This window comes from Tigriopus californicus, chromosome 9 (assembly GCF_007210705.1).
Source record: "Tigriopus californicus strain San Diego chromosome 9, Tcal_SD_v2.1, whole genome shotgun sequence".
Lineage (NCBI taxonomy): Eukaryota > Metazoa > Arthropoda > Copepoda > Harpacticoida > Harpacticidae > Tigriopus > Tigriopus californicus.
In genome coordinates, this window is record NC_081448.1 from 12,701,541 (window position 1) to 12,724,668 (window position 23,128).

A 23,128-nucleotide genomic window follows, 5' to 3' on the forward strand; every position below is an offset into this window, starting at 1 on the left:
AGCCATGGGCTATCTATCCATCCCTCGGTCCATTCCAGGCACAGAAGCTTCCGTGGTGTCTTAGGTCTAATTACAACATTTCAGGGGCAAAGGCATTGTGCATTTGCGCTCTATAGTCATGAAAACGTAAGTCATCCCGGAAATCCCACCGAACGTGATTTCCGTCAGATAGTATCTCTTTGTCTCTGGCTTTGGGTCTACCTTCTTTTTGGCGTTTGTGCGCCCCCGAATGAGATCGTCGGCGGCCCCGCCGGACCCGCCCCCTTTGTACTTTTCGAGGTGCGTCACCAACTGGAGCTCGCGTTGGATGGCATTGCGTCGCACCCTCGTGTTGGTCAGCATGGCTTCCAACTCTAACTGGAGGGTATCCACCTCCTCCACGCCCAGGGGCGGACCGTGGGACCCCACCGTGGCCCCACTCTCATCGCGTTTCAGCAGGGCGTGATAGCGAGGGACCCATTCCTGGTGAGCCGTGGCCGAGGGGGGCGTGAACTCGGGTAGGCTCAAGGGCGTGTCGGCCAAGTCAAACGAGGCCGAGGCTGACCCTTCGCCACTCTGAGCGCCGGCCGTGGACTGACCGGCTCCGCCCGCTACGGCCCCTTTGCCTTTGCCCTTGGTGGGTCCGGCGGCCGTCTGACCACCGCCTTTGCCGCCGCCGGATTTGGTCGAGCCCGTGGTCCCCGCCCCCGCGTGCCCGCCTTTGGCCTTGTGCTTCATGCTCAGGGATGCGGATGAAGGGGGAGCCTTCTTTGGCCAATAACTTTAATAATATTAACTTGGTCAACAATTTCCAGCCCAACCAAATATCAAACTGGAAGTCAGGGTGATCGAGAGTCAGAACTTGCCATTACTCTGGGCTGGGATTATTTTCGAAAATATGTTGAAACGAACGAACCCTTTCACATGATCATAGCTAAATCAATAAGACTTTTCTGTAGATTTTTGCCCAGAAGACGAAAGCCCCAGATGTGGCTCACCAGTATATAATTTTGAAAGTTTGGCCAAAACGTTGCTCAATCTACGATGCTTTCCTTGGCTCTGGTCAACCTGAATGAAATGTAAACACTGAACCTATGTAGTACTGATTGGAACCAAGTATCGACAGGGCTAGGGTCCCTAGACAGGGCAAGTCGTCCGGTGATTAACTTCCCCAAGTAGGAACTTGCCCCAACTAGAGTTTGTACAAAGAAGCTTGAGGGGAAAATGGTGGGGCCAAACTTAGGCAAATTAAATAACCTTATACAAGTAAAGCAATAATGTGCACCAACAGTGACGCAGCAATGTGGCTTTGGTTCAATGCTTGGTTTGCTTCTGGCAATCTGACTTTAACTACGAACAAAAAATCAACATTTTGCGGTTTTCCTGAGTTAACCATATGGGCCCCCTACTTTAGCAGCGGATCCCTGTTTGGGTTAAGCTTGCCCATGTTCTAGTACTTGGCCAAGCTTTGTTTGTAAACAAGTAGAACTTGGGTGTCTGTGATGACTTGCTACTTGCCCTTTTCCCATCAGTAATATGCAGGTCCTAAACTATAGGAATGGGCACCTCAGAAAGTCAACAAACTGAGGGGAAAGGGGGACGTCATAGGGGATAGAACAAGGGAAGAGCACAGAGCGAAAACCACGCCCCCCAAAAAATGGGTTTGTTGAAATAAGAACTCAGATTGGGCGTCATTGACTTAATGGTCGGTAGGAGTACAATAATGCCTTTCACCCATGAGCCAATAATATGAATACTTGAAACATTATGTTTTATTGATNCCACAAGGTTGATAAGCTATTTTTTTAACCCCATGACTTGCAACAGCCAATTTCAATATTAAAAAGACACACAACACTAACTTTTATCAATATTCTTTCTTGTTCAGAACAACTTTGTACATAAAGGCATTTGAAAAATATGAATACTTGAAACATTATGTTTTATTGATCTATCTTTGGAAGACTCTTTGGTGCTAGTCAAATGGGTTTCTAGCAATATTACATCCACCAATCCACTAGGGATTGTATTTCCCTAGCATGCAGAAATATAAACGCACATCCTAATAAAGTGTTCATATTTTTTTTATTTTTGATTGAACTAACATACAATTTAAAAGAAAAATCTACTACAACTGACCATGTTAGTATCTTGTGTGGGGAAAACATTCCATGCATATTTAGCCAAATTTGAGAAAAAAGAAAGATGCAATCTTAGATTGTTTCAACTAAATCAGTAGATGTTTAAGTTTTGGGCGCTTAAAATATATGTAATAAAATGGGTTTCAAAATGGTGCTCAAAGTAATCATTAGAGCATGGAAAAAGTGCAACAGAAGTCTAACAGAAATGTTTAATGCTGAATTGCAAGTTCAAACGTGCTTTTTCCTGAAAACATGAACTTTATCAACCTTCAAAAACGTCATCTTTTTCTTATATGGCACAAAACTGGTCTGGATTTATTATCAAACAATATTCAAGGCATCTCATATTTTTTGTTCACATTTTTAGTTTTATTTTGTAAAGCTTTTAGGGGGAAATAAGCATAATTTTCAAGAACTATTTCGAGGCCTCATGAAATGAAAGTGCAGAAAAAATTCATTACTCTTTGATATTATAAAATATTGAACATAGAAAACACATTTTCCAATGAAATTTAAAATAATCCAATTTGAGATAGGTAGTTTTATCCCATCAACTTTTTTGTAATTTCTGCAACTTTTAGCAAAATGTTAAGAAAAATGTTACTTTTTTGTTAGCGTTTAGTTTTTAACTACTAATAGACTCATTAGGTAGGTAATTAGAATGTAAAATTGATTGATTACAAACTGTACATTTTGATGAATTTATAAATAGCATGATTTGTTATAAAACTAGATCAAAGGTACACAAATGTAAGTAATAATCTTTAGATAATTACAAACATAAAATGGAGTATTCATGAACCAATGGTATTTACAAAGTTTTCGTAGTTATGATAGTTGTTTAATTTAGAACCAGGGCTAGAAAAAATCTTAACTTTTAGATGAATCCAATCGTTGCACTGAACAATCGGCACTACTGATGGGATAAGGGCAAGTAGTAAGTCATCACAGACACCCAAGTTCTACTTGTTTACAAGCAAAGCTTGGCCAAGTACTAGAACTTGGGCAAGCCCAACCCAAGCAGGGATCCGCTGCCAAAAAAGGGGGCTGTTACAGAGCTTTCATGGTTCGATTTTCCCGCCCAAACTTAGTTCAGGACGCCGTTGATAGGCAGCGCACTAAACCGGAAAGAGGTGACGTTTTGAAATCTACGACGCAAGAACAGATAATTCCCCCGACCGTGTTTACGTTTTTTGTGGCATCTTTGACCTTTCTGATCGATAGTTGAACGAAAATATGAGTGAATCATTAAGGATTTGTGCTGTTTGATTTCGGCCGCTACAGGGGCGAATATGGTTAACTCAGGAAAACCGCAAAATGTTGATTTTTTGTTCTTAGTTAACAGATTGCTAAAAACAAACCGAGCATTAAACCAGAGCAATGTTGCAGCGTCACTGTTGGTTAACATTATTGCTTTTCCTGTATAAGTTGATTGAATTTGCCCTGGTATAAAATTTTTCGCGTCAGTTTGGCCCCACCATTTTCCCCTCAAGCTTCTTTGTACAAACTCTAGTTGGGGCTAGAGCCACTATAATAGAAGAGTACGCGCATGAGATTTTTGGTCCCAAAACGTCGTTTCCATTGTACTGTGGTTCTTCAGTTCACCCCCGAGGCGGCTTTTCCTGTGTTATGTATTTACTTCATTGTTGTAAAACGTAGCAAGAAAATAAATCGGGTGCAATATTTTTTTAATTTTTATAGTCTCTACGACCGTAAAATATAATAATTTAGATGATTCGGAAGGTTCAGATTCACAATTGATGCAACCTTACCCTGGATTGGCAAAAGTGATGCGTACATTTTGTTAAACTACCATTTGCCAAACTTCAACTTAAGGTAGAGGTAAGTGTAATTTCATTCATATTCATTTCCTTCGTTTAAAAATGTCAAGTTAAATGGAATCGATAGTGGAGTAAAAATTGAAAGTGTTGTTGAAAACATGAAATAACAAGAATGTTGGCATTCAAAAACATGCACCGATACGAACCTGGCATTCCTGAATGGGCGGACACAAACTTCTTTACTAAATTCCAACGCGCCTTCAGGCATACATCCCTGCATTATGCGGCAGACCAGGGAGGTAACATTAGGTTAAATCAGGTCGAGTTTGACTACACGTTTGAATCAATACTCGAAACATCCGTTTGATGAATAAATGTAGACAAGTAACCCTAAAAATGATAACACAAATGTAATGAAAATAGGCTCCGTTTGTACCTAAAATCTTTCACCATCATCATTATAAACAGTTTACAAAACTATATACAGTCACCCTTCAGTATCGCCGTTTCCGGCTCATGTGCATTGAACGTAGAAACCTTTGACTTGCCTTCAGGACTGCCAAAGTGAACTTCAAATATGGCCCAACTCATCTCAGAAAAAGGCGATGAAGCTAGCATCATCCCATTAACTCAACAACACGCACACAAAAATATTTCGTTGAAAAAATGAGTTTCTTACTCCATCCTAGAATTAGAAACTAAGTCTTGACATTTGCTATGACAAATATTGTAGGCGCACATTTTGGCATCCCTGTGAACACAGCCGGAAGCAGGGTTGCGTTATCAGAGATTGTCAACCTTCCGGCCCGACTAATTTGTCATTTTAAAGGCCTTAAAGATGATAGATTTTTTTTTAATGCACGCAATTCATTTTCTTGCTACGTTTTACAACAATGAAGTAAATACATAACACAGGAAAAGCCGCCTTGGGGGTGAACTGAAGAACCACAGTACAATGGAAACGACGTTTTGGGACCAAAAATCTCATGCGCGTACTCTTCTATTATAGTGGCTCTAGTTGGGGCAAGTTCCTACTTGGGCAAGTAAAGCACCGGACTACTTGACGACTTGCCCTGTCGGTGCTTGCTTCACATCAGTAGTCGGCACGGGGTGGCACTGATGGCTCAAATAAATATTCACGGGCGGTTCTAACTAAGGCTACCAACTCACATTTTCAACGGCATATGACATTATTGCCAATTTATTGGTGGAATGTCGTCAATCAGATGATTAGGCTGAAATAGTAATCCTGATCGTCCCCCTGTCAAACCAGGGCTGCTTTTTCTTCAAATTGACTGTTCATGCTTCGATAAATCGGCTGACAGTGTTTTCACTTTCTAAGTTTTCTGGCCACCTTAACGTAATGTAAAAACTTAAGTTTGAGCAAAAAGCAACTCTGCTAGAATGGAAGAAAAATAAGGGCTAGAATTTGATGCTAAGTGACGGGTTGGCGAGATTCCACCCGTAAAGTCAAAGGCCTACTAATTTACATTTTCAATGGCCTATGGCATTGCTGGTTGTAACCTCCCGTGATTATTTATTTGATCCCCATCATTGGTGTTCCCTTTTCACTGCCATTTCTGCCACCCTAACCCAAAATCTAGATTCCTGAATGTCAGCTGAGGAAGTCAACTGTTTTGCGTGGTGTTTACATTTTTCATGCCGTGAAAGTGTGCCATGTGCTTGTGTCCATATGTATCCCGTGTCCGCCCGGGTTTGATGAGATTGGTTTGAAGTGTTGAACTTATGGGCGAATCGGGACCCCGTCCAGCCCTGGGGGCTTCTTGGGCTCAAGGCTCAGCCTCGGCGACCCATCTATCGGGCTCCATCAAGAGCCTAGAGGAGAAATGGCAATTGGTCCCCGCGTTTCTGAGCGTGCGCGGGTTGGTCCGGCAACACATTGACTCGTTTAACTACTTTATCGCCACAGACCTGAAGAACATCGTGCGCGCCAATCACAAGGTCATCTCTAATGCCGATCCAGCCTTCTATCTCAAATATCTGGACGTTCACGTCGGACCTCCGGGTAAGTGCTGCTGCTGAACCCGTGAGGCTGGCTTGTATTCAAACCTCAAATGCAGGACACAGTGTTCTCTGTGAAAGACTCGTTCAGCTCGATTCATTAGGTTTGACTCAATTAGAACTCGGAGTATGAAAATCCAGCATCGACTAGCATGGACCTTTCCTGCTTAAACTTAATTTAAAGGAAGATGCCAAATCAGTGGATTGTAGCGTAATCGTTGTTTGAGATGATTACAGTTGTTGAGTTTAGTTTTAGGTTTTGAGATTTTAAGCTTTAACTAAAGTCGGCCAACGCGCTACACTTGTGGAAAAATGTTAAAAAGGTGATCAATGAGTAGACCCCAGTACATCAACTTACCACCAGACTGCACCTGTTTCATATCTATGTCCCTTGTATGTAGGTGATTCTAATATCTTAAGATCACTTGTAGATATTATCATCTTGATAACGATCACAAAGGACATACATGGACTGTAAACGGGCTTTCGGTCAATAAATATCTGGCCATTGGGCTGGCCCCTAGGGCTTGAGCAATAAAAACTAACTTAAACTTGTCCTGACATTAAATCGAGCCACTTGATTCATGGTTGAATAATCATGTATTCATGTTGCCTCCACTTTAAGCAGTCTTGCACCAGAGACCGGGGAACGCTTCTTGGAAGGACGATGATCATGCGCCTAGTGTTGCTTAACGGAGGCAGGGACGGTTAGGCTCGGTGGTTTGGCAAAACCAAGCTCATCAGATAACCCCCTTTGCCGTCAATATTGTAGTTGATGAATTATTATTTTTAATATATTGCTAAAATTTGCAATGTTTTAAAGTTGTTGACATAGATTAACATGATTAAACAAGAGTTGCCGCCCTGCAGTTGGCCTAATCGTGAATGTCAAGGTCGTGTTTACTTACTTACTACTATGTTAGAACTTACTAATACCAAAACAAACTGCTTTAGTAGTTTTTGGACCAAGAATCTGATTGTGACCGCCCAAAATGCACTGTTTTGTTTTGTTTGTGACGAAGTCAGATGGCTGTTCTCTTGCTCGATCTGCCCTCTGAATGATGGGTGTCCCAGTTAAGGGATATTCTTGCTCCGTTGTCGCAACCAAACGTGCAACATTAATTATTACCTCACCCTCGGGAATGACCGCAAGGTTCGCCCATTTCAGCTATTAAAGTAGCAACTCATGCTGTAGTCAAATACCACAGAGGAGTTTGGATTCGGCCAGCCTGGGATCGAATCAAGATTCGCAAATTGGAAAGCGGATGCTCTACCAATACGGTACCCCAGCAAGCCAAAATGCAGTGTTTTATTAAATCATAAGTGATAACCAGGGCTCGGGGGAAAAAAATCTTTTTCAGGGTCAAATAATCACAAAAATGTTATTTTGAAAGCACGATTTTTTTTCCACAACAAAAACAGCACTCTAACGCTAAGATACCTATAAGCCTGTTTAAATGCAAAAAGACACTACCAATCACAACAGGAAACAATAGTTTCAATTATTGACCAAAAGGCTTCAAGATGTTTCATTATTTCAAAATCTTTGAAGTCAAAAGCTCCAGTAATTGTCTCCGAGCTTGAACCCCCAAATATATGCCCTCAAATCTGGTTACTCTGGGTGCTTTATCTCAGCTATTTCTCTGGGTGAAGAGACATGGGCTAAATAAGCATTTATTTATGTTCGCTCTTTTTGTGTTCAAAGTATTGGGATTATACTTGCCTTTTCAGAGATCGAGGAGTCCTTTGGCGTGACCCGAGCCACATCCCCCCATGAATGTCGATTGCGTGACATCACTTATGCTGCGCCCATCACAGTTGACATCGAGTACACGCGTGGTCAAAGCCGCATCATTCGTCAAGGCCTACCCATTGGACGGATGCCTATCATGCTTCGGAGTGATCGTTGCATCTTGAATGGCCGGAATCATGCCGAATTGGCCAAAGTCAATGAATGTCCCTACGATCCGGGCGGTTACTTCATCACCAAAGGCCAGGAGAAGGTCATTCTCATCCAAGAGCAGCTCTCCAAAAATCGGATGATTGTGGAAGTGGATCGCACCGGACAGATCACATGTCAAGTCACGAGCTCTACCCATGGAACCAAAACCCGGACGAATGTAACCACCAAGGCCGGTCGTTATTATCTCAAGCACAATTCTATGGAGAAGGACATTCCCATAGCTATTGTTTTCAAGGCCATGGGTGTGGTTTCGGATCAAGAGATCGTGCAAATGGTGGGTACAGAGGACGCCATTATGACGGCCTTTGCGGCGTCTTTGGAAGAATGCAATCGAGCCATGGTGTTCACCCAATTGCAAGCCTTGAAATACATTGCGCAGAAGATGAAGGCCAAGAAGTTCTACTCCGGTCCCAAGAAAAGCCCTTCCGATGATGCCCGAGATACACTCGCCGAGACAGTTCTGGCCCACGTGCCCGTGGTTGGTTACAATTACAAAATGAAAGCCATTTACATGGCATTGATGGTGAGGCGCGTAATTGAATCGCAGAATGACGAACTCATGGTAGATGACCGGGATTACTATGGGAACAAGCGCTTGGAACTGGCTGGATCATTGCTCTCGTTGCTCTTTGAAGACTTATTTAAGCGTCTCAATTGGGAGTTGAAACAGATCGCGGATCGCAATATTCCTCGGGTTAAAGCGGCTCAGTTCGATATCGTCAAACACATTCGGAGCGATTTGATCACAATCGGGTTGGAGAATGCCATTTCGAGTGGAAATTGGACCATCAAGCGGTTCCGAATGGAACGTCAAGGTGTGACCCAAGTTCTCTCCAGGTTAAGTTACATCTCAGCCTTAGGTATGATGACGCGGGTTAATTCACAGTTCGAAAAAACCCGCAAAGTAAGTGGTCCTCGATCCCTTCAGCCCAGCCAATGGGGCATGTTATGTCCCTCAGACACCCCCGAGGGTGAATCCTGTGGTCTCGTCAAGAACTTGGCCCTCATGACTCACATCACAACAGAGAGTGAGGAAGCGCCTCTGGTCCGTTTAGCATTCAATGTTGGTGTGGAGGATGTGCATCTTTTGTCCGGAGAGGAGTTGAGTAATCCGAGGATTTTCACCGTCTTCCTTAATGGAGGCATTCTTGGAGTGGTGAAGAACACTGCTAAGTTGATCAAAGTGTTCCGCACGGCACGGCGAATGGGATTCATCAACGGCTTCGTGTCCATCTACCCGCATCTCAAAACCCGTTGTGTATACATTAGTGCCGACGGGGGTCGACTGTGTCGTCCTTACATAATCGTGGATCGAACCCGGCCTTTGGTCAAACAAAAGCACATCACCCGTCTCATGGGAGGAAAATTGGTCTTCGACGACTTCCTTCGGAAAGGCCTCGTCGAGTATTTGGATGTCAACGAGGAGAATGACAGTAATATTGCCTTGTATGAGGCGGATATCGTGGCCAACACCACTCACCTAGAAATCGAGCCGTTCACATTGTTGGGCGTTTGCGCCGGACTCATTCCATATCCACATCACAACCAATCACCAAGGAATACCTACCAATGTGCCATGGGGAAACAGGCCATGGGTACCATCGCTCTCAACCAAAGGAATAGAATTGACACCCTTCTCTATAATCTCGTCTACCCAATGAAGCCGATGGTGAAGTCACGGACCATCGAACTCATCAACTTTGAGGAGCTTCCCGCGGGTCAAAACGCCATCGTGGCTGTAATGAGTTACTCTGGCTATGATATCGAGGATGCGATCATCCTAAATCGAGCCTCTTTGGATCGAGGATACGGACGGTGTCTCGTTTATCGCAATCAAAAAGCCACGCTCAAGCGGTATGCCAATCAGACTTATGATCGGGTCATGGGGCCATTGGTTGATTCGGAGACCCAGAAACCAATTTGGAAACACGACGTTCTCGATGCGGATGGAATCTGCTCGCCCGGCATGAAAGTTGAGAACAAACAAATTCTCGTCAATAAATCCATGCCCGCCATCACCCGTGGCGATGCCATGAACCCGATGGAAAATCAACCGCGGCAAACAGAATATCGGGATACACCCAACATGTACAAGGGACCTATTCCGTCTTTTATCGAGCGTGTGATGATCTCATCTAATGCAGATGACGCGTTCCTAATCAAGATCCTGCTCAGACAGACCAGACGACCCGAGTTGGGGGATAAATTCAGCTCTCGTCACGGTCAGAAAGGCGTGACCGGATTGATTGTCCAACAAGAAGACATGCCATTCAACGAGCAGGGTATATGTCCGGACATGATTATGAACCCTCATGGTTTCCCATCCCGAATGACGGTGGGTAAACTCATGGAGCTTCTAGGCGGGAAAGCGGGATTGTTGGAAGGCAAATTCCACTACGGAACGGCTTTTGGAGGGTCCAAAGTGTCTGATATTTGTGAAGAGTTAGTACGCAACGGCTTCAATTATCAGGGCAAAGACATCCTCACTTCCGGAATCACCGGCGAGCCTCTGCAAGCCTATATCTATCATGGGCCTGTCTACTACCAGAAACTTAAGCACATGGTCTTGGACAAAATGCACGGTCGTGCCCGTGGCCCAAGGGCGGTATTGACCCGTCAACCTACCGAGGGAAGATCACGAGAAGGTGGGCTCCGTTTGGGTGAGATGGAGCGCGATTGTCTTATCGCTTATGGAGCGAGCATGTTACTTGTGGAACGCCTGATGATTTCATCGGACGCTTTTGATGTCGATGTTTGTAATGGCTGTGGTCTTTTGGGATATTCCGGATGGTGCACTAATTGCAAGTCATCCAAGTCAGTGTCCTCAATTCGGATTCCTTATGCGTGCAAGCTGCTTTTTCAAGAGCTTCAAGCTATGAATATTGTGCCTCGTTTGAAGCTCGAGAAATACTGCGACGGTTGATGAATTAATGTTGTCCAATAAAGGCAGTTTTACTTTCTTAAAAAGATTCCAAAGTTTATCCTTTTAAATGGCTTCCCCTGTTCACTCACTCTTCGGTACCAAAATTTTCTCCATCTTCTAGAGTTTCCGGCAATTTCTTATTTAACGTCTCTGGAAGCAGAAGTGCCAAGACTCCCGCCAACAAAGCCAGTGACCCATACACAATAAGAGGTAAAGCTGTCCAGTAATCGCCCAAAAGGTTCAAATATGGACAAAGGATGCCTCCAATCCGGGCACACATGGAGGACGCACCCATGCCCATGTTCCGAACTTCCGTGGGATAGATTTCCGCTGAAAATATGTAAACCACTCCATAGGAGGCAGTGATTGCCAATTTACCAAAGGTCGTCAGCGCAATAAGAACCCACGTTTGGTTAGATGGAACGAACAAGGTCGCAAATAAGGCCAGTCCACCCACGGAGAGACAACCGGATAAGGTTAGTCGGCGACCAATGAAGGGTCTGTTGAGGACAAGCAGGTTAAAAGCGTAGGCAGGGATTTCGACGAAGCCCGAGAGTAGAAAGTTCCAGTACGGGTCTCCTCCCATATTGGATGTGTTCAAAGAGAGACCGTAGTAGGTACCACTGTTAACAAACCAACTGAAGAACAGATTTAGGGTTCGCATTCGCAATCGAGGAGTCTTGAATAAATCCAAAAGGCCCGCATTTTTAATCGGCGCCTCGTGGTCTTCATTTTTCCCCAATAGCTCCTCCAGATCTTGGTCGGGGATTTCATCCACCCCATTTCGTTTGGCCACCCATCGAATTTGACGTTGAGCTTCGTCCATTCTTCCTTTTTGAATCAACCATCTGACTGATTCCGGCATGATCCACCAATAGGCCAGAAACAAGGCCGTTGGCACAGTTAATACGATTTGAAGCAATTGCCAATCAAAGTTCAAATAATATGCCGTGGCTGCAATGATGAAAAATCCTAAGGTGTAATAATATTGGCATAGGGTGCCAGCGATAACCCTGTAGCTGGGTCCAACCATTTCCATGGCGAGTACATAGGATACCAAGAACACTCCCGAAGTGGTCATGCCGATCACCATCCGAGCAAGCACAAATGTCCAATAATTGGGCGCAATGCCGCTCAAGATCCCAAACGCCGCTTGAATCAAAATCGACGCCATAAAAGCCGGCTTCCGACCAAACTTGTCGGAAAGGGCGCCAAAAGCATAAGACCCGATTAGGACACCCAACATGAAGAGCGATTGAGCCGTAGCTCGGCTACTTTTGTTCTCACAAACCAGGTCCCAATCCATGACAGCGCTACTTCCAAAAACGGTCCGATCGTAGATCCATCCTCGATCGCAAGCGACAGCGATGCCTTGGTCATTGAGGTAAGAACATGATTCAACTTTTGTGTCTAGCTGAAACGTGGCATTTGCAAACTCGTCGGGTAATCGGCAACGATGTGGAACATTGGCGCCCAAAAACACCCACGAGAGCTTCTGCATGGCACTGAAGATGGTGGGGATGAAGAGGAGGAAGTAGATCCTTCTCTGATAGGGCCCAAATTCTCCCAAATGCAACAGGATATCGTCGAAGGAGTTGTTAGGGCTCATGATGATGCCTGTACTTCCGTAACAGAAGCAGCTCCTTTTCTATGAACGATTCACGCGTGTAGATTTCGTCGTTTGGCGGTAAAGAACTCGATCCTATGTTCATAAATGCTTCTTAATCTAAAGGGTCACCTGAACGAAAGCCATAACGACAAAAAGAAAGCTATGCCAACAAAGAAGAAACACATGGCAACATGATGATTCCAATTATGATTTTTTTAGTTCATGTTATGGCGAGCCAAGATGGGCTCCTCAGAGCTTTAAGTCCGGTACTTCAGAATTGAAACAAAAACTTTTTAAAGGTAGTTCAGATCAGTAGATCTATGTGAATTTCTAAGTGGAACAGCAATATAACCTNCTTCCGATCTATGCCAACAAAGAAGAAACACATGGCAACATGATGATTCCACTTATGATTTTTTTAGTTCATGTTATGGCGAGCCAAGATGGGCTCCTCAGAGCTCTAAGTCCGGTACTTCAGAATTGAAACAAAAACTTTTTAAAGGTAGTTCAGATCAGTAGATCTATGTGAATTTCTAAGTGGAACAGCAATATAACCTTGTCTCTTCGTATGCTTTGTTTCGTAAGATCGTAGTAGCGTTGATGAAATAAAATCGTCCGACATATTTTCGGCCCACTCTGATTAGTTACTAAGTCTTAAACGTTACTTTACACAGGTATTTGATGACATGACATTCCCAGGCAATGTTTTACTAACAAACAAGGTTATCTTTGTCAAACGAATGGAGACCTTGCCGTGTTTTTTTTTCAAGCGTACTCGTATATATGTCATCTCCTAATACCAAAGCTTAATTTTGTACTACGCTGTCCTTTCCATTATTAGGCTCAGTAGTAGTACTCGGTGGTACCCGCAACACTTGTTACGAGTTTGCTCTAATGCCAAGACTTCTCAAACGATTTTCATTGCCAGAAGAACAAAAGGAACAATGATATTTTAAGATTAGTTCTGATCAGTATATATTTCCATTTGGAACACATAAGAAGGAGATATTTACCAAAAAATAAGAATTCATTGATTTTATAAACATTCTTAGTCAAGGATTAGAAACCATGTCTGTGGGTTTTACATCTTGAAAACGTTTGGGCGACAAATTTTCAAATGTTCAATCTTAAAAAGATATCTAAATGCAATAAAATATTATCAAAAAGTAAATCATGTGTCTTGGCACTAACTTACAACATAGTTCGGTCACGTTTGGACCTAATTTAGTGCAAAATGTAGCTTTTAAGGTGCTATAATAAAGCGTATGGCAAATAGATGTTAATAAAGATTCATGTTGATACATAACTAAGAGTATTGAGGATAAAGATTGTTTGCATATTTATTGTGTTTAAAGTGCCCCGACATACAAAAAGGATCTGTTTAGAAATGTTGTATTACGAAAGTTGTTCCTTTTATCTCGACAATAGAGAAAAACGTAAGGAAAAGCACTGGCATTGAATCAAACAATTCACAAATCAGAATTAATAACCACCATGAGTATTTTTCATTTTCCAACCGAGTCGTGATTTTTTTGCGTAGGGGGTAGTCCGTGAGTAAAAGCAGATCATTCTTCAATCCAAATATGCCCTACCAATATTTTATATTTGAAAAATGAAGTGCCTTAATTTGGTAACAAAGCCTAGGCAGACTATTACAAAAGAGGAGAAGTTGAGGCCCTCTTTTAATGCATTTTGGAAATGCTCCTCTCCACTCAAATATTAGTTAATTGGCTGTTATAATTTTAATTTAGCTTTCGCTTTTTCTGTTTTGGTAAGTGCATTTATGTTTTGGCCCTAAAGTGTGTCATTCCTCATAATTTACGCAGACGAGCTAGATTCAGAGAAAGTGAGAAAGTGACAAGAGACTCTACAATAGAAAAAAAGGTTGAAATGTAGGCTTGGACTCCTGTTTCAATTGCATATTTCTGGCTTTAGATGATCGGGCAAGCTGTTCCAAGGCCAAACAGATGGCGGGAAAAACCACTTCTTAACGTTTTTGTAAGGACCAGACGGACAAGGTCTGCTCTGGTTTGCTCTGCACTATTTGTACTAGTTCGCTTAATCATAATCTTGTAATGACGAAGGACTTTTGAGCACTATAATACCAACTTCTTTAATCTCTCCGAGAGCAAGAGCTTTCTCATTTTGGCTTTGATCTCAGGGCAATAAATACCTATGAACATGCTTGACCCCTTCACGGCTGACAGAAAATGTAAATAATAAAGTAACTCATGGCCCCTTCTATTTTAAAGATATTGCCTTTTAAAAAGTGTTTTGCTTTGAACTTTAAATTCAAGGCCAGCAAAGCGTTACTTTTTGAGTAACGCTACCGATAACGGGTTACTTTTCAGCAAAAGTAACGGTTTTAAATTCGATCGAGATCGAAGGATTATTTGAATGAAATAATGACGCTTATACCCTTCTTTACCTTAAATACTAGGATTCTATCTACACATCAAGCCCTTCCTTTCTCCACTTTCACTAAACGCATGTTAGCTCACATGGATTGAAACAGTGCGTTGATTTTTAGTACTGCTTTTAGAAAAAAAAACAGATTTTATGTATTGTAGATCATGAAATACGACCAATACTGCTTAATAATCTAATGGATATTAGTTCATATTTGCCTTACATGTAAATGCCCTTGAATATTTTTATTTGGGACATAAATTAACCGTGCCTTGCAATCCTGTCGCGCTCATGAGAGCTCAGATGAGTGAAACATGCTGACTAATACATTATGTAAAAATGCTTTGCCTAAATTAGTGGCCACAACCTGACCTGGCTAAACAATCAAGTGTGCCTTAAAAAGCTTATTATGCACACACGTTTAATCGATGTAAGAGGCACATGAACGAAATTTGACGAGACTCCTTTCCTGGAAAAAGAAAATCTAATCATGATGCTATTTTCAAAGGGCTGACAATGGCATGATGAACATTCGATTAATATTTCTTATCACTTGTTCCGCATGTTTGAGATCTTATTTTTAACGATTGTCAAACGCTTCTAAATGAAGGAAAAACTGCAATAATTTTATTCATACTTATGTTTTTGCACTGATTACATTTTGCTCCATGCAATAGAGCTGTTTTTGATGACCGATGACTTCCAAGAATAAAATCAATGATTGGCATTTTCGACCGTAAAATATTGGAAGATCAGGATGAGAACAATTATTGGTTTATAAGCTGAAAATTTGTTGCATCGTTTTTGTTAAGTCTGTATTTTTGGCCCCAAAAAACTACCAATTTCTTAACACATTTGTGAGGTGATTTGTACGTAATTACCAATCAATCAAAATATTTTTTTATGTAATTGAACTTGGTTTAGATTATACTTTTCAAAGGACGTAATCATAAATTACTGTTTTTTTTGACGATGTCATTGTAATTTGTATTGACTTATGTGGTGAGTCTGAAGTGAGGATTTAGAACCAACGCTGGTCTAGAAAATGATGACTATGATTATAGTAAATCGTGCTCCGAGACTTTACAGCCTTCTGGCTTTGGACCTAAGCCAAATTTATGCAACATTTGACCCAGTGCTGTCTTTCAAAACTCATTTGGGTCGATGTTTGTTCAAAATGCCTCATTTTCAGGGGCTTGCTAGATCGGCTAACACCCTCTCGTTGGTAGACCAAATGTTTGATTATTGTTCTTGGCCATTTTTTGTTGTCTTGCGTTTACTTATTCAGAAATTACAGGTTTTACATTGAACGGGTTGCAAAATTCGTAAACTTTTTAGCGACAAACACCTGCATTCACGCAATGGTCGACCTCTAATTTAGCAACATTTAGGAAACTAATTTAGCCCATTTTTTAATTGAAAAGGGTCAGAAAGTGCTTTAAATGATGTTCAGGTTTAATTCTTCTTCAAGGGAAGAGTGTAGGCAAGTGGTCTAGGAGGCAGCGCGAACAAGCAAGAATCTTCGAGGGGTCGAACCGGTCGAACACCGGTGCCGAAAGTAACAAACTCACAGACGCCTGGACTGCGAATGGAAGCAAAACTTTATCTACTAAACTGTTCACTTTATTCCACATAAGCACTTGATAAAACCACAAGATCTTGTTGAATAGATGAACTTGGCCAAGTTTGAACCCTAAACTATGCTTAGGGAACTCAGTGAATTTGTTGAAAGTTATGTCGCAAACATTACATAAAATTCAAATTTTCGGCCTGCTCTTGGTCAGCTACATAAGCTTTTAACAAGATAACTTTGAAACGAACCACTTTACAAGTTTGTTTGTTTGTTACGAAGTCAGATGGCAGCTCTCTCACTCGAGCTGCCATCTGATTTTGGGTGTCTCAATTGAGAGATATTGCCGCTTCGTCATTACAGCCCAACATTAATTATTACCTCACCCACGGGAATGACCGCATTTAAGGTGTTAAAGCAGCAACTCATGCTGTAATCTAATGCCACAGAGAAGCTTGGACTTGGCTTCCCTGGGAGCGAACCAGGATTCGCCAATTGGAAAGCGAATGTTCTACCAATACGGTACCCAAGCAAGCCTTTCACTTTAGAGGTAGATAATATGAAAATAACCTGCCTTCAATTGAAGAGATCTACGTTTATGATTTTCTTGCTTTAATTCGAAAAGTGGCTTAGAGCTGCCATGACCAAGAGGTGGCCGATTTGGCGGGAAGCTCGTTCACAGTCCATATTTCTAGAACTTCGTGCTATAGTCTATGGACCACAGAAAATTATGGACGTATCTCGATGACCAAGACTAGTCATCATGGCTTCACCATTAGTCTTGTCATGTTGCAGGTTCACCCTGTCCATAGCTATCTTGAAGCTCGAGAAAACGCACTTATCAACATATGCCTGGCAGCCCTGATATCTTGACTAACAAATCGGACCAAAGCGGACCAAAGTTTCTATAAACAGCCTAAAGGTAATTGCGGCTGAATTGGCTTTTTATTATGACTAGCCTTGGTCGAGGTACGTCGATAGTTTTCAGTGATCTATGCCTAGTCATGTGGCATGCTATCGATTTTGTTATATCAGTCTAGAGACTAAAATTACTTTAGTCTTTATTTCAGTAAACCTCAGCACTTCCAAGTGGCGCCCCTTACGGAGAATCTGGACCCTATTTGAAGCACTTTGAACCATTGTAGATAAACACGAAGCAATCCAAAGAATCTCAATGATTTAGGATAGTTGGAAGAAAAAGCGAAATCAATTGATTCATTTTTTACATTTGAAAATGGTCAAGAACTATGAATTTGCTTGCATATTTTCTTTATCAAATGACTTCGCCGTACTTGTTGAGCAAAATGAAAATGATGGAATAGGAAAAAAAACCTTTAATGTTGAATAATTCGTAGTTTTCAAACTTAGCTTGTTAATTTTCGTAATCTGCGAAACATTTAAGAAGTAGTTAAAATGCATGTGGACCCCTAATATCGAAAATCCATGCAAAAAAAGTAAGTTTCATATTTCATCGATACTGATTCAATTAAAGCAAAAAATTACAACCGTTTTCCAAAGCGAGAACAGTCTTTGTTTTCATTTTCCACAAATTTTGCTCTTGGTATTTTATTAAATTGGCTCACTAAGTTTTGTTGTTGTTGTTAGAAGAGTCTTAAAATTTCGAAAAATTGCAATTGACATTGATTGTGTTTTTAGCGAGTCGTGATTTTTGTCCAAAAAAATGAATTTGTAAACAATGCTTTGATAAAATTGCACTTGTTATTTTTCAGTATTTCGTTCAGAACTTTTGGAGGTAATATTCCCGGAGCAAGGTCAAAAAAGGAGATACAGAAAGATTTTTAAAACATGAGATTACGAGTAAGATGATCACAAAATCAGGGCATTAGTTGTTCCTCAATAAAAGGAACGAATTATTGTTACAATTACTCTGGTCAAAAATAGTAATTCGTTAAACATCCGTTACTCGAAAAAAAATGTAATGCCGTTGTTATTCCTAAAACTTGAATGACCAATATCTTATGGTTTTCTCCCATCACGACCATACTTCTCTAAAGAAATAATACACTTTGCTTCAAACAATCTTGACACATAACATTTGAAGACTTTGTGTCAACATTTTTCAATAATGAGCGTTGGCATTTCATCTTGGCATAATTGTTCAAAATGTATTGCATCATAATATTTTCAGGGATCAAAGTTGGGACCCTTGATGGGTAGTGATTGTTGACAATTTGCAACAATGTCGCAAAAGTCATGATCGAAAAACAGTATTAGACATTGTGAAGTCGGTAAAGTTTCCCTTTTAGAAGCTTATGCCGTAAGTCGTGAAAATGTAAAGGCTTTGGAAATTGGATGCATCATGCTCAAACCAAAGAAGGATTTTCCCTACTTTACTTATCAATTGCTCTAAATTAGGTCTTCAGTCCAACGGAATTCGATTGAGAAGATGTAAAGAATAAAGTAGCAAATGCAAGCTTGATTTTCAATCCTGACTTTCATTGTTTATAATATGCAAGACGGAAATAGCAAAAAATGGCAATTTCTGTTGAGCCTTAAGTTTCCTCAGCTGTCACGAGATAAACGAAAAATTAAAGGCAATTCTGGAAGCTAAAAAAGGGACGAGTAACGAGTAATTCTTGTTATTTTTGGGTCGTTACAATTACACCATTTTAAGATGTAGCGGAACTACAGTTCCTTTTTCGGAAAATGAAACGAATTATTGTATTTTCGTTACTGATGCCCTGCACAAAATTAATTTAAAGGTCTCCGTAATGCCAAGAACTGCAGGACCTCAATGAGTTTATGTTTATTGGAAAACGGCAAGAGCAAGTCCAACCCAAACGAAAACAAACCACATAACCATGAAATCTCACATTGAAAAATTGAGGGAATATGGATATGTCATGTTGTATTCTCCAAAATGTATTGATAGGTCGTAAAGTATTTGTATTGAAACAGAACAAGCAAAAGATCTTGTCATTTCTTGGATTAAATAAATGTCTTGGACTGTCCTGAATCGAATTGTCGTTGTCGTAATGGCAATTGAAGTCATCATTTCTTGGGTTACTTCGAGGCCTTACATCTAGCCACAAAAGATAAAAGACCTCGGAATCCGAAGGATCGGACAGCTTTGAACCCCGTCACATTTTGAGATTAAAAACTAGACGCAAACGCACGAGGTCTGTGATTGAACGAAAGAAATGCGTAGTCGAGAAAAAAGTGTGAAGCAAAAAGGTCGAGCTATATCGAAATGGCGGAAAACGGATTATTTTATCATTTAGAAGGGTGTGTGTATGTGTTGGTAACGTGAATACTATATACTGCAAAGTGGTTGATCTTTCTTTTGGGGAGAGGGTGAAGGATAGATAAGAAGTGACGGCTCGAGCGATGGCGATAGGAAAAGCTGTCGGGGAAGACGGTCTAGTTAAAGGTTTGATTCTCAATATGGAACACAACTGTCAAAGCACGTGTCTAGAACACCCTCCGCCAGTTTATCTCTTTCAGGAAGTGACGATAGTAAGAAGATAGTAGAAGTATTAAGCGACATGACAATTGGATGGGAGGACTTCAGGTTTCACATCAGAGCGTAATAGCAATCACAGTAGTTGTTGTTGTTGTTCGTGTTGTTGGTGATGATGATGTTATGATGATGATGGCGGTCTCAAAAGATGTCTGGGCACTTGCCCCAATCCTGCTTCTCCTTGGATTCCCAATATCCACCATTGTAGACGAAAGTCATTTTGCCGCCATTGTATTCGTCCTCTTCGCTCTTGAACCACAAAGGTTTGTAACCTTCATACGATTCGCCTCTTTGAGCGGCTTGTGCGGCCATTTCCTCTCGTTCCCGTCGGACACTGCGTTGTTTGTCCTCAAGTCGGAGCTTTTCCGAATTGGCTTCGTCGAAAAGTCCATTCTCCATAAGCCGTTGATCCGGACGGAGCCGTGAGTCTGTTGGGGCTACACCCTCCTCCATCTCGTTAAGTTCACAGGCAAAGGGTGAGAAGCTGTAGTACTTCTCAGCGCCTGGGGGAATTGGGTTGACCTTCCACAGGGTACGAGAGGGGCCGATCTCTAGGCTGCTCCTGCCTTTGACCACAGTCGTGCTGATCACTTTGGATCCCTCCAGTTTCGAGTCCCAGGTTCCGTTAAGAACCCATTCTACTTTATCGTCCGCAGTTATCACGGTCCCGGTAACTTTCTTTGGGGTACCGCCAAAGTAGGAGTAAGGTTCGAATTTCATATGACACTTGTCGCCGTTGGTATGATTGATCACCGACATCTCACCGTGCTGATCCACCCACAGCTTTCCAATCACAATGTTGTGTACCACCGTCTTGACCTTGCGCCAAGAGTAATGATTGCCAGAGTTCTCAAACACCAGATGGGAGATGCCCAAAGGTTCGACCTCTAAGTACTTGCCCTTGAACTTGGATCGCATGGAAAACTCTTGCCAGCACCGCCAAAGGCCGTTCGAGCTCTCAGCAAACTGCGCCACTATAGGCGGATGATGAGAGACCTGCTCGCTCACGCAGCGAAAGCCAAGGTCATCGCGGTCGTATTCAAAAGTCTCGCCCAGTAACGGGTTGAACGGCTTGCCTACGCGGATGGCCGTAGTACTATATGAAGAAACAGTAAAGGCCGCCACGTAGGCCAACTGTTCGCATGAGTCCGATGCGGTAGCAGCTCGATCCAATATGGCACTATATTCAAAGTCTTCTGTGAGACGCTGAATCATGGACAAGGGCTCTGAAAAGTTCACGGGTACAGGAATCTTGGTCAGATCCTTGCCAATACAATTCTTGACGATATTCCACAAACTAATGGGCTTGTCGGGCTTGTCAGGGATCCGCGTTCTTCGTTGTCGACAGGACTTCGGCTTTAAGGGAGTTGAAGGGCGAGAAGTCTGTTCCGAGGAAGTTTGCGATCCTGAGCCCAAACGGGACGTGGCCGACCGGGTGCTCGTGCTCAAGGCTAGGTTGTGGCTAGCGGCCAACCCAGCCGCAGCGGTTGTGTCGGCCCGAGATTTCTTGACTGACGCTTCGAGATGTGAGAGTTGCTTGGCCAGTTGCTCCACCATCTCCTCGAGTCGCAGGCGTTGCTCATGCTCCTTGATGAATGCGAGTTGCCAATGGCGCCAACGGTTCTGACAAACCTGGTTGAATTCGCTGGACGCCTTGGTCATGGTGTGGGCCGTGATCTTAACTAAGCTGGCTCGCTCCTGACAGGCCTTGGCCTTGTCCACTAACGTGTCATCGCGGACCCCGCCCACGGACCCACGAGAATCCTTCTCCAACGACGACATCAAATCATTCAACATGGAATGAAGACTCAACTCGTGTTTCTCGACGAGAGATGAACACGTGTCTAGATCCTTCATTTTGACGTTCAAAGTGTGGATCACTTTGAGTAGTTCTTGGGTATCGACTTCGCCCTCACGTTCCCCATTGTCCTCAGGATCGGTGTCACCGAGTTGGGAAGTCGATCCCTTGCGGCGCAAATGCAAGCTGGTCTTGGCCAACTCCATGGCCGTGACCCAACGGAGCCGCTCATCCACGGAAGCGGCCCGCAAATGAAAGGTTTTAATCCCGGACCCATTGGACACCATGAAGTTGACGCCATCATTGGCCGTGGAGATGACGGATCCGCGCAAGGGCAACGATCCTCGGCACATGTGCGAGACCTCACTTTGATTGTGGTAGTAAGCGAGCGTGCCGTTGACCAGCACAAACCAGCGCTTCTGATAACCTTTCAAGTAATTGGTCCACTTGTATAGCCAACCCCGCGTCTCCGACGGTCCACCCGATATCTCCTCGTCCATGGGCGTGCCCACGGGCACGCCCGTTAACACCTTGCTGGATGCCATACGAGCGGCCGGTGAAATGGGCGACACTGGCGGCGGCGGGCCCCCTCTCGGGTCCACCGCCCGTCGGCGACGCGAAATGTTGAGGAGAGGTGGGGCCGGCACAATGACCGTGGCCGTGGCCCGTCCAGGCGATCCAATCCAACCAAGGTCGACACGTTCACCGTGAGCACCTCATAGGTTCATGGATCGGACCAATCCTCAAGGCTGGAATGAAGGCTGTCCACACCTGGTCAAAATGACTCAATTGGACTTGAACCCCTGACACACACACACACACACCTGTCTGACCTGTCTGACCTGTCTGTCTGGCTTATCGCGTTGTCAACCCAAGACCTAGACACACCAACAGAGCCACAAAGTCCATGGACATATCACCCCCTACATGGCCTACATGCACACACAGGGAGGGCTGAACTTCAGTCAGTCACTCAAGGTCGAAAGTGGACCATGAAAGGTTGACAAATGGAATGGGATGGGCGTGTCTTCGCGTTGGTCGGCCGTGATACGGCGTTATCCTCGTTAGACCAGAACCTGACATTGGTCGGTGCTCATGGCTTCCCAATCTCACAGATGGCCGGCTTTAAGTAAAGTTTGCAACACCCAACTTGAGATTTTGTGACACAGGTGCACCAAAATGATAAGTGCAAAGAAAAATAATCCATGTAGTACAAACTGGCCATTTAACTTCAGTAATTTATTGATAGTTGACAATTCATTAGATATAATATAACAACGTAATTATTTAGTAACACTGTTTTGGCTCAATTGAAATTAATCATAAAACTCCAGCGGTGTATAGAGTCTCAAATTTCACACATACTATTAATCAAAAAAACAATAGCAATTTATGATATCTGTGAATCAAATATCTACATTTGCTTCATTATTAGGTCGTTTTTTAATTTTT

General features: G+C 42.7%; 4 protein-coding genes across 4 annotated transcripts in view; 1 reads left to right on the forward strand and 3 right to left on the reverse strand.

Annotated features, from left to right (window-relative positions):
• LOC131887086 (transcriptional adapter 3-like) overlaps window positions 1–816 on the reverse strand; it is a 2,896-nt gene extending 2,080 nt beyond the window's left edge. The window contains exon 1 of the mRNA XM_059235584.1: window positions 202–816. Within this exon, the coding sequence (XP_059091567.1) occupies window positions 202–717 (516 nt within the window). The 5' untranslated portion in view covers window positions 718–816. The remainder of the gene's footprint in view (window positions 1–201) is intronic.
• A 4,773-nt stretch (window positions 817–5,589) lies between these two features.
• On the forward strand, window positions 5,590–10,855 carry LOC131887082 (DNA-directed RNA polymerase III subunit RPC2-like; the record flags this gene model as incomplete). The annotated part of the gene is given in 2 exon segments (XM_059235581.1): window positions 5,590–5,927; window positions 7,655–10,855. Coding segments are annotated over 2 exon segments (3,435 nt in total). The 3' UTR covers window positions 10,810–10,855.
• Window positions 10,668–12,510, reverse strand: LOC131887087 (organic cation transporter protein-like). Its single transcript, XM_059235586.1, has one exon. It carries the CDS (start codon window positions 12,416–12,418, stop codon window positions 10,895–10,897), a length of 1,524 nt encoding a protein of 507 aa, XP_059091569.1. The 5' UTR covers window positions 12,419–12,510; the 3' UTR covers window positions 10,668–10,894.
• A 6,639-nt stretch (window positions 12,511–19,149) lies between these two features.
• On the reverse strand, window positions 19,150–22,791 carry LOC131887085 (oxysterol-binding protein 1-like). Its single transcript, XM_059235583.1, has one exon. The coding sequence runs from the start codon at window positions 22,219–22,221 to the stop codon at window positions 20,020–20,022; it is 2,202 nt and encodes a 733-aa protein (XP_059091566.1). The 5' UTR covers window positions 22,222–22,791; the 3' UTR covers window positions 19,150–20,019.
• Window positions 22,792–23,128: the final 337 nt, after the last annotated feature.